The 13,605-nt window shown below is 47.9% G+C and overlaps 1 protein-coding gene across 1 annotated transcript; it reads left to right on the top strand.

Moving 5' to 3' along the window:
- Nucleotides 1-7,568: 7,568 nt before the first annotated feature.
- On the top strand, nt 7,569-13,246 carry KRT1 (keratin 1). The gene is made up of 9 exons (XM_054444964.2): nt 7,569-8,233; nt 9,238-9,452; nt 9,770-9,830; nt 10,247-10,342; nt 10,508-10,672; nt 10,804-10,929; nt 11,493-11,713; nt 12,256-12,290; nt 12,383-13,246. The coding sequence occupies exons 1-9, from the start codon at nt 7,643-7,645 to the stop codon at nt 12,787-12,789; spliced, it is 1,917 nt and encodes a 638-aa protein (XP_054300939.1). The 5' UTR covers nt 7,569-7,642; the 3' UTR covers nt 12,790-13,246.
- Nucleotides 13,247-13,605: the final 359 nt, after the last annotated feature.

Genomic DNA, 13,605 nt, shown 5'->3' with positions numbered 1-13,605 from the left:
AGGCAGCCGTGGGAATCAGGAAGAGAGTCACATCTAGAGCTTGTTTAGGCTCTTCTGGAGTCAGGTCACTCTGGGGACTCTGAACTCCAAGGACTGTAATAAATAGGAGCCTACTCAGAGGAGGGTGACCAGGACAGTGGTGGTGGGGAATCGGAAGCCTGGTCACAGGAGTACCAGTGAAAGGCCAGGAGAGCAGTCTCTGGGGGAGATGTGGCAGCTAACTGCAAAGATTTGAAAGGCTTCCGTGGGACCACAGGAAGCGTGGCTGACTCTAGCCGATGACCCAGATAGGCAGTGTCTTTGCAGTTAGCTGCCACATGTCCCCTGAAAGGTGGGCTTCTCCTCCACATGTGGGCAGGCTCTCTGCCCGCCTTTCCCTTTTCTGCCTGTCCCCTGACAGGCCTGCTGCCAGGATAGGTGAGATGGGGAGAAGTTTCTCAGAGAGAATAGAGGGGTGTGCATGGGAACACAGTGTCTTATCATTATGGGTTGATATGATGTTTGCAGTTAGCTGCAACATCCCCTCCAAAGACTTCTGGAGGGGCATGCCTGGGAACACAATGTTTTATTCATATGGTTGCTGTCCTATTCCAATGAATCCCATATCCAAATTCCATCAATATTGCTTCAGGAAGCTACAACAAATTTGGCTTAATATAAGAAGCACCTTTCTATTGATCCTGACATGGGAGAGGCTACCTGGGGAGTGATCAAGTTTCAAGCAGAGATTGGCTAACTGTTTGGCAGGAGGTTAAGGGAGTGGAGATGGGTGGGGATATATGTATGGAGGTGTCTCGCATCTTTGCTGTACTACGAGTTCACGTGGCAGAGCCTGAGAAAAAAAATTCTACTCTCTGTGTTATATGGGAAGAATAAGGTCAGGTGCCAGTGAAAGCTAAAGTCACAAAGAGGCCAAAGGCCCTAGCCAGAACTGTTAAATGAGGCTAAGTTTTCTGGCAGCACAGGGTCTATTGCAGGGTGTGAGTTTGATTATCCCTGGGATCATGCATGTGTGATACTCTAAGGGGATCCATGTTGGCTCTGAGATAAAGCGCAAGGGTAAGGCCAACCACAGCTCACCTTTCCCATCCTCTCCTGGGAACAAGTTGGGATTGTCCCAGAAAATGTGGCCCTGACTTTTCTCTTCAGAATTCTTGATATTGTCCTGTCATGGAGGCCTGGGGGACAGATGGAGGGAATCATGTGCCTGAATCTGAAGAATATTGGAATAGAGATTCCACAAGGCGGGGCAGGAGAAATAAAGGACAGAAAGGAGAGGAGTTAGTCAAAGAAGGCATCTCAACGTCTAAATGAGAAGTCTTAATTCGATGTTCAGGGCAAGAGGGAGTAACTTTAGGGACCTAAACAAGGAGGACTAGCACTGAGACACTGAAGAGATTTCCTGAAATGGACAATATTTCCATCAGAGACAAAGAGAAATCCCATCAGGAGAAAACGTCTCTCACTTTCAGTTCACCCCAGTGAAAACACCAAGCAATTCTATAAACCATGTAGGAAATGCCCACACATGCATTATCTCACCTGAGTCCCACTGTACCTGGGAGTGGGGAGACCAGGTGTGGGGGTCTGCAGCCCTTCTAGGGACCATGGAGTGCTCCATCCCTGCCCCTGGTCAATACTATTCCCACAAGGCAGTTACTCAGAGGGAGAGCCAAGCAGGCCCATTCATCAATCAAACCAAGAGGCTGGCAGGAGGGAGCAAACACCTGGGTTGGTGAGAGTCCCAGGGAAAGTCTGCCAGCTGCTCTTTGCTCCGAGAGGCAGGGTGTCAGGGTGGGGCACTCTGGAAATATAAATTTAATTCCACCAACTTCTCATCCACGGAGATTTTGATCTGAGGACATGGCGAACTGGAGGAGCAATCATTGACTCAGTAAAATTCTAACCGCATCTGACCTTAGACAAGGTGTGCGTTTCTGGGCTGGGAAAGTTCCTGATCTAAGGAAAAGTCTCTTGAGAATGTCATCTCTTTTCAGTTACCCAGCCTTTTGGCCCAGAATGCATCTTCAAATTAATGAGCCATTTGCTTGTTAATTTTGTCCCAGGGAAAGAAGTCCAGCAAATTACTGGGCATTACACTGAGCTTGAAGGTCCCTCTTCAAGGTTGTCCTGGTTTTATCAGCTTTCTGGTCAGTCCGGGAAATGGGATGTCTTCAGGTTGATCAATGCTCTGTTGCAGGGCTGGCTGGGAATTTGGGGTATTGGGAGGTTTTCTAGCATGGAGGACCGGCTGCGAGTGGCCCAATCCCAAGCTTGGAAGGGCTTCCAGGGGGCTCTAAGTGTGCATTCTGACCTCCACACCTGCCCCTGTGTGCTCAGCCCTCAGTGTTTGTGCTCCCCCTGCAGAGCAGGCACTCTGCAGTGAGGGCAAAGGCTCCTCACATCTGGCCCTAGCTCCCTCCAGCCTCAGGTGTGCCCAGTGATGCACCTGTGATCCCTTCTTCCACGTGATGCCCCCTAGCTTTCCCAGGGCAGGTCCGTGGACTCCTTAAGGCTTTCTCTCACAAGATGAGAAATGGGCCCCTGTCAAGGGCTTAAATGTCCTATTGCAGCCTTTTCACTGTTTCCAGTAAATCATGGGCTTGTTCTAAAGTTTTTTTTTTTCTGATTATTATATCAGCTTCTGGGTTCTCTCAAATGCAAGAATGAGGGAAAAATCTTTCCTTTTTTCCTTTTTTGAGATGGAGTCTCACTCTGTAGCCCAGGCTGGAGTGCAGTGGCGAGATCTCGGCTCACTGCAAGCTCCGTCTCCTGGGTTCAGGCCATTCTCCTGCCTCAGCCTCCCGAGTAGCTGGGACTACAGGCGCCTGCCACCACGCCGGGCTAATTTTTTTTTTTTGTATTTTTAGTAGAGACGGGGTTTCACTGTGTTAGCCAGGATGGTCTCGATCTCCTGGCCTCGTGATCCGCCCACCTCGACCTCCCAAGGTGCTGGGATTACAGGCGTGAGCCACCGCGCCCGGCTCCTTTTTTCTTTATCTATCCTCTACTATGCTTCAGTTTCCCTGGAAGGTACATAGAGCCTCCTTTTTACAGAGGAAGGAAACTTAGGCTCAGAGAGGTTCAGTGACCTGCCTAGAGCAGTGCAGAATCAGGAGCAGAGCCCAGGCCTGGCAACCTCCATGGCACAGAGTAAGATGGGCCCCACCGCCTCTCTCCTCCGTGCTCATCTTTGGTTTCCTCCTTCCTGGACTCTGCTGTGCTCCAGCCTTGCTCGTGAGTGACTCCTGGGGACCTCCTTCTTTGCTGTCCGTCCCAAATAGGGCTACCCCTCTGTCTGCAGCTCTCCCTCCTGCATAAGAAGCCTTGGCCCCTCCTTTGCTGCCTGGCTGCTTTCAACATCTCACCCCGCCTCCCCATTGTCTGTGATTTCTCTTCACTCCGCCCAGGCCTCAATTTTCCCCACTCCCCTGGGATTTCCCTGTCCCACGTCCCTGGTGGAGTCCCTCAGGGCTGGGTGGCTTGTCACTGCATGTCTCTCTTCACTCTTTTCTCGGTCCCATCCCACAAAAAGCTCTCAAAACATCACCACACCTGCTCCTGCCCATGCCCCACAGCGAGCCCCTGGCAGCCTCATCTCAATGATCAGTTCTGGGTTGTGTGTGTGAGTCCTTGGGTGGGGGTGTTTTGGTGCTCTGTAATCCAGCACCGCTGGGGTAACTCTCAAGTATAAGGGGCCATGTGGGATGCTGGAAGGGCATCAAAAGACACAGGGGACTTAGTCTTACTTTCCAAAGGCTTACAGAGCGATTGAGGGGCCAGGAAACACACAAGCACATGCATGAAAATGAGCCAACCAATGCATCAATATGTACTGAGTCTGGCAGCAGCCGAGCTTGGAAAAAGAGACCAATAGAGCACTTGCCTGGTGTGGACTGAGGAAAACTTCCTGGAGGAGATGAGATCTGGACCTGTCCGCTGCCTGCTTGAGCAAGAGATGAAGGCATTTGCCCGCCAGGCCTGATGGACCGAAAACAGATTCAGGACCAAATGCTCAGGAATTGAGATCTTTGGTGGCCCAGAGCTTGACTATGGGTAGGGATTTGTGGCAAGTTGCCGAGGCAACCAGAAGACCTTTCAGAGAAGAGAAGAGTAGAAGTGGGCTTGGAAGACAGAGAGGAACAGGGATGGAAAGGGAAGAAGAGGGTTGAACAGTCTGGGCAAAGCATGAGAGTGAAGGGGTCAAGGCGTGAGGCCAGGGGAGTGTGTGAGCAGGGTAAGATGTAGGAGGTGCTGGTGGTGAGAGCAGGCCGATGACAGAAGGAGCCCATGCGATGTGGTGGACTTGGACTCTGGAGTGAGGCAAGCGTGGCTTGTCAGTTACCTGCTGGATGACTTTGGGCACATATTTCAACCTCTATAAACCTAAGATGCCTTTCCTTTAAAACGGGGCTAAGAGCTCCCACCACGCATACTTTGTGTGGTATTTAAATGCGATGTGGCTCCTAACAACATAGTTGCTGCCTGTAAATGTTAGGGTCTCTTTCTCTCTCATTTTGTCTTTATTTCATAAATGCACAGTACATAAGTAAGCCAGGAGAGAGTGTGTGGCTCACACCTTTCCTGCATGTGGTTCTTCATGTCCCACACACCCATGCTGATCCTGGGGACATCACAGGAGATGACGGGCCTGGTCTGGCAGCACTGCAGCTCCAGCTCTGTTGGGCTGCCTCGTAAGTGGGCAGTGGAAAAAGAATAGGAGTTTGATTCAGCAATTGGAAGAGTCTCAGGAATTGACTTATGACTTGGACACTTTTTTTTTTTTTTTTTTTTTTTACTTTTTTGGGCCTGTTCTCTCACTTCTCTGTGAGGCAGGTTAGATGATGTGACCTTTGAGGCCCCATGAATGGGAACATTCTGTAATTCTCTGTGTACTCGTTTATAGGGCCCAGTTCCACTTGCCTGTCTTTGAGCCTCTTCCCAGTTCAGGAGGAATGTCACTTGAATTGAAATCAGAAAACCCAGGTTCTGGTCCCAGATGTGTCTTTTCCTAGCCGGAGTGTCTAGAGGAAGCCACTTAATCTCTGAGAATCAGTTTTCTGTTTCATGAAATGGGTTGAGAACAGCTTGATTGCCCAGTTCTCAGGGCTCTTGTGGGATGCTCTTTGCGTATGTGTTTGGTGGGGTAAGCTGTGCAAATGTAAGCTGTGCAAATGTAAGGTTTATGGTGCTTATTCCTTCTAGTCCTGCATTTCTCCCTTCTCACAGGAGCACGTGGAGTACGTTTTGCCGCTAAGTTGTCTACCAATTCCCTAGCCATCCAAACCTTTGATTTTTCTGTATGTCAGTTTCTTAGTTCAAAGATGGGAGTGTGCATCACTGCCAAGATCTGTTTTTGGCTGGCACACACATGCACACAAACATGTGTGCACACACATACTCACACCCCTCCAAAATGCTAGAAGGAATCGATTGTGCAGAACAATATGTCTCATGAGGGAGTATGCTGAACTAAAATAATTTTGATTGCCTGTCAGAAAATGATTAGGCAACAGTCATTACCATGCCAAGACTGTCCCAGTCTCCATTGTTCCTAACAAGACCTGAATTACTCATTCCCTAAAGAGATGGTTGGTTTAGCAGCCGAAGGATTTTAGTGCTAGGACAGAGTCCTAGACAGCAGTGCCACAGTGATGGCGAGGGAGAGGGGTAGCAGGGGAGTGGTGAGGGGCACTTTCTGGAGGAGGGTATAGGGCAAAAACTGGGAGGAGAAGAGGGACAAGGCTCAATAGCGAAGAGTGCAATGGAAAGGACAGACACAGCCAGCCCGATTCAGAGCCACAGAGCAATGGGACCAGATGATCTTCACAGACTCCCTTTCTCCCACAGATCTTGCACACCATAGTGGAGACTTCCCATGTACATCTATGGTTGCTTGGAGCCAGCTGAAGTTAGAGCTGGCTTCTCCCCTTTGAGTCTTCAATTCTGTGTTTATATGCAGGCCTGGGGACCACGCCAGGCTTCTAAGAAGTCTTTGAATGAAAGTCTGCATGGGCTTCTGGTCTGTCCAGATCTCAGTGCCACTATTATCCATTGATATTGATCAAGTGCTGCTCTCCAGGAAGGCCCCTGAGGTCTCCTGGTCCATTGCAATGCATGCCAGGTGCTCTTGCACTTGGATGGAAGTAAAATCTCCTCACTAAACTCTGTGCCACCAAAATCCCCTTCTCAGAGTGAATTGAAGAAACATTTTCCAAGGCTTGCATGTGCCAGGAGCCAAGGACTCAGAGTGATAAAACAGGCCTTCTGCCCTCAGAGCTGTCTGTGGTGGGGCACTTTCTGTGCTGTCTGGCTTTACACACAGGAGGCAGAATGACTTGAATTCGGCTGCTGTGCTGTCATACAAGATGCTGTTTAGGATCTTGCACAAGATAGCTAGGTATTCTTGCTTCAAATCGCAGCCACCCCACTTAACAACTGTGTAGACTTGATCACGTTATTCAACCCCTGTGTCTCAGCTTCCTCATTTTATAAATGGGGAGAAAAATAGCATCTATCTCAAAGTTGTGAAAATTAAGCAAGTTAATACATATGTGCTACGCAGAACAGTGCCTGGTACAGGGTCAGTTTTTGATACATGTTAGATATTATCATTATTATTACCTCCAGAAACAATTTAAACTTCTCAGATCAGGCTCTCCAGACACCTCTCATTGTCCTCCCTTCCAAATCTGCATTTATCTCTCTCTCTTTGCAGTCCAGTGTGAGGCTTGAATCACCTGTCAAACCTCACCTCCACCCCGTGCTTTACAAAATGTCCTAGAGCTTCTATCTACTCGTCTCACTGCTCTGTGGGCTTTTTCACTCAAGGGCGTTTGCATGCTATCCATTGCTACCTGTTTTCTGTTGCTGGTGTCTGTCTCCTGCTCTATCTTTGAAGAAAAGAAACAAGAAAAGGAGTAACTGAGAAACAGAGAAAAAAATGTCTCTCCCTTCTGGTTCTTCCAGACCACCCACTCATCCATCTTGTTCAATGACAGCTTCTCTTCCTTTAATTAATCACTGTGGTATATTTATAAAGCTTATATTTATGAAAGACCTTTTAATTTTTTAGTTATTAAAGCCCTTTCTCTTTGTCAGGGTGTAACTGAGTGAGCTCTGGAGTTTGGAAGGAAGATCTTAGAAATGGGCCAGAGAGCTCCTTCTGAGATCCAAGCAGGGGAATTGCACCTGCTGTGCATGGTAAGAGAGTGTGCTTGGTAGCTCACAAGGGCAAGGTGAGAATAGAAACTTTCATGCCTTTGTGATGGGGGTTATGAAATCCTACCAAGAAACACCAGGTATCAGATGTGGGGTCCTGTTTTCCCAAAGCCACAAACGCTTGAAGGAAGATCTTGTGTGATAAAATAATTACCACATGAACCGATCTTGCATGCACAGCAATTTTGAGAGCCCATCCTGGGAGCTAGGTGTGTAGTGTTTATCATATTGTTGAGGCTCGTAAAAATCTTGTATGGCTGCAGGCAAGCCAAACCCTTGACAGGCACTGCATCTCCGCTGACTCTAGAGGACCAAGCCCAATTTCTTCCCTGTATATAAGGGGAAGTCTCTATGCTTGGGGTAGAGGAGTGTTTAGCTCCTTCCCTTACTCTACCTTGCTCCTACTTTTCTCTAAGTCAACATGAGTCGACAGTTTAGTTCCAGGTCTGGGTACCGAAGTGGAGGGGGCTTCAGCTCTGGCTCTGCTGGGATCATCAACTACCAGCGCAGGACCACCAGCAGCTCCACACGCCGCAGTGGAGGAGGTGGTGGGAGATTTTCAAGCTGTGGTGGTGGTGGTGGTAGCTTTGGTGCTGGTGGTGGATTTGGAAGTCGGAGTCTTGTTAACCTTGGTGGCAGTAAAAGCATCTCCATAAGTGTGGCTAGAGGAGGTGGACGTGGTAGTGGCTTTGGTGGTGGTTATGGTGGTGGTGGCTTTGGTGGTGGTGGTTTTGGTGGTGGTGGCTTTGGTGGCGGTGGCATTGGGGGTGGTGGCTTTGGTGGTTTTGGCAGTGGTGGTGGTGGTTTTGGTGGAGGTGGCTTTGGGGGTGGTGGATATGGGGGTGGTTATGGGCCTGTCTGCCCTCCTGGTGGCATACAAGAAGTCACTATCAACCAGAGCCTTCTTCAGCCCCTCAATGTGGAGATTGACCCTGAGATTCAAAAAGTGAAGTCTCGAGAAAGGGAGCAAATCAAGTCACTCAACAACCAATTTGCCTCCTTCATTGACAAGGTGAGTTTCTCTCTCATTGCACTGGTAGGGCTGCTGCTGGTCCACTTGGGATTGGTGCAGTCAAAACACATGTAGGTTTGAACCTCAAGTTTCCATGTTTGCGTGATTAAAAGGATGTTTTGTGGAATGGTCTCCTAAGAGATATGTTAGAAGTATGCTTGTGAATGGTGCTAATGACTCTCTCTTGGACAAAGGGTTCCTGGTCTACCTAAAGATGGATCAGTGTGACATTAACATTTAAGTGCTTTTTATTCAGCTCTTGAGCTGACTTGGGACTCATATCTGTTGAATGAAGATAATAGAAATGGGGCTAATTGAACTTTCCAGGGTGCAAGTGAGAATCCTGGAAAGGTCTTCCTAACCATAGAAAGGGAGCTGAGTGTGAACATAGTATAGGGTGTTATTGTAGCAGAAAACATGTAGTAAGTCAGTGCCAAACATCTTTTGCTGTCAGAGGGGAGCTCTGCCTTCTAATAATTTTACATTGGTACTGGATGAGGCTAGAGTTTTTTTATACTAATATCTCCAAAAATCAGCTCTAAAAAACTCAGATAAACCATTTTTTTTTTACTTTTTGCTTAATCATTAATAGTGCCAATCCAAGGTTATCCACAACAAATTTCAAATCCAATTTTGAATTTTCCTGATATACTTTTGAAATGTGTGTGTGCCCTGGGGATGCAAACCAGTTTTTATGGTAATATGCCTAACAAAATTTTGGAAGGCAAATCTCTTAAATACCATGCACCGATTTCAAAACATAATTGCAATAATTCTGTATGCACTTTGCTATTGGTATTTGTTTAGTTACTCCCTTCCAAGCCCTCTCTGAATTAGCGAGTTGGGTTTTGTTATGCAGATGATGTTAACTTGATCATCTTCTTCCTATTTCTCTGTCATGGTCAGAAGATAGGAATTGAAGTTCTTTTCCAAATGAGGCACAGGCCTTCATGGCCATGGGACCCCATTTCTGCATCAGGAGTAATGGGGTCTTGTGTTTTTAGGTGAGGTTCCTGGAGCAGCAGAACCAGGTACTGCAAACAAAATGGGAGCTGCTGCAGCAGGTAGATACCTCCACTAGAACCCATAATTTAGAGCCCTACTTTGAGTCATTCATCAACAATCTCAGAAGGAGAGTGGACCAACTGAAGAATGATCAGTCTCGGTTGGATTCGGAACTGAAGAACATGCAGGACTTGGTGGAGGATTACCGGAACAAGTAAGGGACCCTGTCTGGGCAGTTCTTAACTTTTGCTCTAAAAGAGTTCCAGAAAGTGATAAGCTAAGATCATGAAGCAGCATGTAGCTATGTCTTTTCTTAGGTTAGAGGCACATCAGTTTGACATTTTCAGAAATCTTCATTTTCTCAGGAGATGGAAATAGTCTAGTGGTTTTATTGCTCAGTAGAAAGGAGTGGCCAATATGTCCTAGGTTCATAAAGAAAGGCAGTGATAGGCAATGCCACCTTTAGTCTAGAATGCTGGACTTCAGGTCTTACCACCTCTGAATCTCCTAATTGTTTCTGCTTTTCTGCAGGTATGAGGATGAAATCAACAAGCGAACAAATGCAGAGAATGAATTTGTGACCATCAAGAAGGTGAGCAAATTCTGTAAGACGGAACTCACATTTGAAATAAATAAGGGAAGAGGGTCTCCAATTACTAAGCAGAAAGCAGCCATGATATGGAGAGCCAGGTAGTAGACCTGAGGAGTATATGGAGTGGGGCTATATTTTCACATAATCACGGACCTGGACTGATCCAGGCACTTGGCTTCTCCGTATTTCCCAGCACCTTACATAGTAAGTGGAGAGGCAGGTTCTCAGCCAGCCAGGCACACTCCATTGATGGTGCTATCTGGGGGTGGGGCAATCAGGGAACTGTGATTTACCTGGGGTAAAAAGGAGTGGAGTAGACCCAAAGCTCCTTTTTTGCTTGGAGAATCCCCTCACAGGTAATGAGAGGGACCTGCCCTGGAGAGAATGTGCCTTCATGATGTCCCTTGTTCCTCTAGGATGTGGATGGTGCTTATATGACCAAGGTGGACCTTCAGGCCAAACTTGACAACTTGCAGCAGGAAATTGATTTCCTTACAGCACTCTACCAAGCAGTAAGTCTTCCAGTTTCAACCAAGTTTATCTAAATGGAGAGTTTTTAAGCCTGAAGCCACAACGATTCAGAAGAATACATATTTATCTTTTATTTCCTGACTGCTTTCTCTAAGTTGTTTTTTGTTTTAGTGCTGTAAGAGTCACTAACCTATTATGTCTTGCAGGAGTTGTCTCAGATGCAGACTCAAATCAGTGAAACTAATGTCATCCTCTCTATGGACAACAACCGCAGTCTCGACCTGGACAGCATCATTGCTGAGGTCAAGGCCCAGTACGAGGATATAGCCCAGAAGAGCAAAGCTGAGGCCGAGTCCTTGTACCAGAGCAAGGTTAGTGGGCTGAAAGCCTAGCCAGTTTCCCTGAAATGGCTTGTCTTGCTATCCTGTGTTATCTCATGTATGTGTGCCTGTGCCATGCTGAGTTCTGCCTACATTTAACAAATGCTATCTACCATCTTTAGTATGAAGAGCTGCAGATCACTGCTGGCAGACATGGGGATAGTGTGAGAAATTCAAAGATAGAAATTTCTGAGCTGAATCGTGTGATCCAGAGACTTAGATCTGAAATCGACAATGTCAAGAAGCAGGTATGCGCTTCCTCCTTCTACCACTCAGCTGTATGGAATGGGGGTAACCCTCAGGTAAAGGGCTAGTGCTTTCCTAGTTTTGAATCTTGCAATTCATCCCAAGGCTACATTATTATCCCTGTTTCCTTTTGTGAGTATGCTAGTTTCCAGAATGAAGTCATCATGCTGGGTTCTCTTTAGAGAAATCTGTGAGGATGGCCTAGTAGAGAAAGATGGGATGGTCAATGCGAGTGATCTAGCCTATGACCCAAAGTGGACTTAAGAGTTGGGGAGTGAGAGGAAGGGCAGCCAGGAGGTTTTAGAGTAGGTGTTTAGAAGAATGTCAAGTCTGTAAGGGTTGTAGGAGCCTTGACTCAGGGCCAAGAGAGGCTGTTGAGTTATCCCTAAGGTCTTTTAAGGAAGTCAACATGGTGATGCATTATCCGGAGGTGGGTGTGAGATGACTTAAGGCCAAGTGGTTCTGTTGGACTCATTATTGGCCTCACTGGAGTGGAGAGACCAATTGGGATGAGGAGGCCTAGGATGGAATGCATATTATGAGAGGGTGTCATATTCTTTTTCAGATCTCCAACTTGCAGCAGTCCATCAGTGATGCAGAGCAGCGTGGCGAGAATGCCCTCAAGGATGCCAAGAACAAGCTGAATGACCTGGAGGATGCCCTGCAGCAGGCCAAGGAAGACCTGGCCCGCCTGCTGCGTGACTACCAGGAGCTGATGAACACCAAGCTGGCCCTGGATCTGGAGATTGCCACCTACAGGACCCTCCTGGAAGGAGAGGAAAGCAGGTGAGGAAGGGACGCTGGGAGTCGAACCTCTTCTCATGGTCTTCTTCCTTGCAAGCTGATTGTTGTTGAAGATGCAGCCATCTGATTGCAGCTTGTGCTGGGTATGGGGAAATGAAAAGTACACGGAGCAGGAGGAAAGACCTAGTTTTACTTTGGGAGCTGGACTCCCAAGCTGTTTATTTTTTTCTTCTAGGGCTGTAACATATCTAGAAAGAGCTAGGGCTGTAGCATATCTAGAAAGAGCAAATTATTCTTTATCTGGACTGCCTCAGATGGCAGCTGGCCTAAAGTCGGCACCTTTAGAGGGGGCCTTCATTGGCTGCAAGGCTCTTGTCTCATTTATATGGGAATTTCTCCATGATTGTACTCTTGCTGAGAAAAAATGACAGGTCTGGGAGGCCAGAGGGGACTGGATTAAGTTTCAGATCAAGTGCATTGGAGAAGCCCCAGATGGGGAAAGTCTTCAAGGTGGTGGAGGGGGAATGGGGAAGGGGTTTGGGAAGCTGGAGTGTCCTGAGGAATTTTCTTCTTTTCTCCTACAGGATGTCTGGAGAATGTGCCCCGAACGTGAGTGTGTGTAAGTACAAGCCGATTTCTCAGGGGCATGTGCAGGATTTGTTGGGTTGGAAAGGGAGTTGAGGTTGAAAATAACTGAGCTTCCTCTTGCAGCTGTGAGCACAAGCCACACCACCATCAGTGGAGGTGGCGGCCGAGGAGGTGGCGGCGGTGGCTACAGCTCTGGAGGTAGCAGCTATGGCTCCGGAGGTGGTAGCTATGGTTCTGGAGGTGGCGGCGGTGGCGGCCGTGGCAGCTATGGCTCCGGAGGTGGCAGCTACGGCTCTGGAGGTGGCGGCGGCGGCCATGGCAGCTACGGCTCCGGAAGCAGCAGTGGAGGCTACAGAGGTGGCTCTGGAGGAGGCGGCGGCGGCGGCAGCTCTGGCGGCCGGGGCTCTGGCGGCGGGAGCTCTGGAGGCTCCATAGGAGGCCGGGGATCCAGCTCTGGGGGTGTCAAGTCCTCTGGTGGCAGTTCCAGCGTGAAGTTTGTTTCTACCACTTATTCCGGAGTAACCAGATAAAGAGATGCCCTCTGTTTCATTAGCTCTAGTTCTCCCCCAGCATCACTAACAAATATGCTTGGCAAGACCGAGGTCGACTTGTCCCAGCCTTACTGGAGAAAAGAGCTATGGTTAGTTACACTAGCTCATCCTATTCCCCCAGCTCTTTCTTTTCTGCTGTTTCCCAATGAAGTTTTCGGATCAGTGGCAATCTCAGTCCCCTGGCTGTGATCCTGCTTTGTTCTTTCCCTTAGAAACAGTTCAGCAGTGACCACCACCCACATGACATTTCAAAGCACCTCCTTAAGCCAGCCAGAGTAGGACCAGTTAGACCCAGGGTGTGGACAGCTCCTTAGCATCTTATCTCTGTGCTGTTTTGGTTTTGTACATAAGGTGTAAGCAAGTTGTTTTTCTTTTGTGGAGAGGTCTTAAACTCCCCATTTCCTTGTTTTGCTGCAATAAACTGCATTTGAAATTCTCCATGTCTTTATCACTCTTATTTACAGCACTGTCTAACCTGGATGGGTGTTTTGTGAGGTAAAAGAAGACACTAGAGCCACAAGGCATATGGGAAAGTCATGCACGCAAACATGAGAAAAATGCAGAGGCCAGCCAGGCAAAATTTCACCAGATTGGAATCACAGAGAGAGAGCAAGCACTTTCCCAGACGGTGGGGATGTCATGGAGAAATGGAGAGACCGGGTGGCAGGTTTTATTCATTTGAGAAGGTTTTCTTGTAAAGGGCAGTGAGCAAGGAGTTTGGGAGGGAGAGGAGTGGCATTGAGAAGAAGGGAAAGTATTGCATGAAAAAGTAATTCTTCACGTGGAACAGCCAGT

Source organism: Pongo pygmaeus, chromosome 10 (genome assembly GCF_028885625.2).
Source record: "Pongo pygmaeus isolate AG05252 chromosome 10, NHGRI_mPonPyg2-v2.0_pri, whole genome shotgun sequence".
Classification (NCBI taxonomy): Eukaryota; Metazoa; Chordata; class Mammalia; order Primates; family Hominidae; genus Pongo; species Pongo pygmaeus.
The sequence above is the reverse complement of the archived record's forward strand: the minus strand, read 5'-3'. Positions and strand labels throughout refer to the sequence as shown.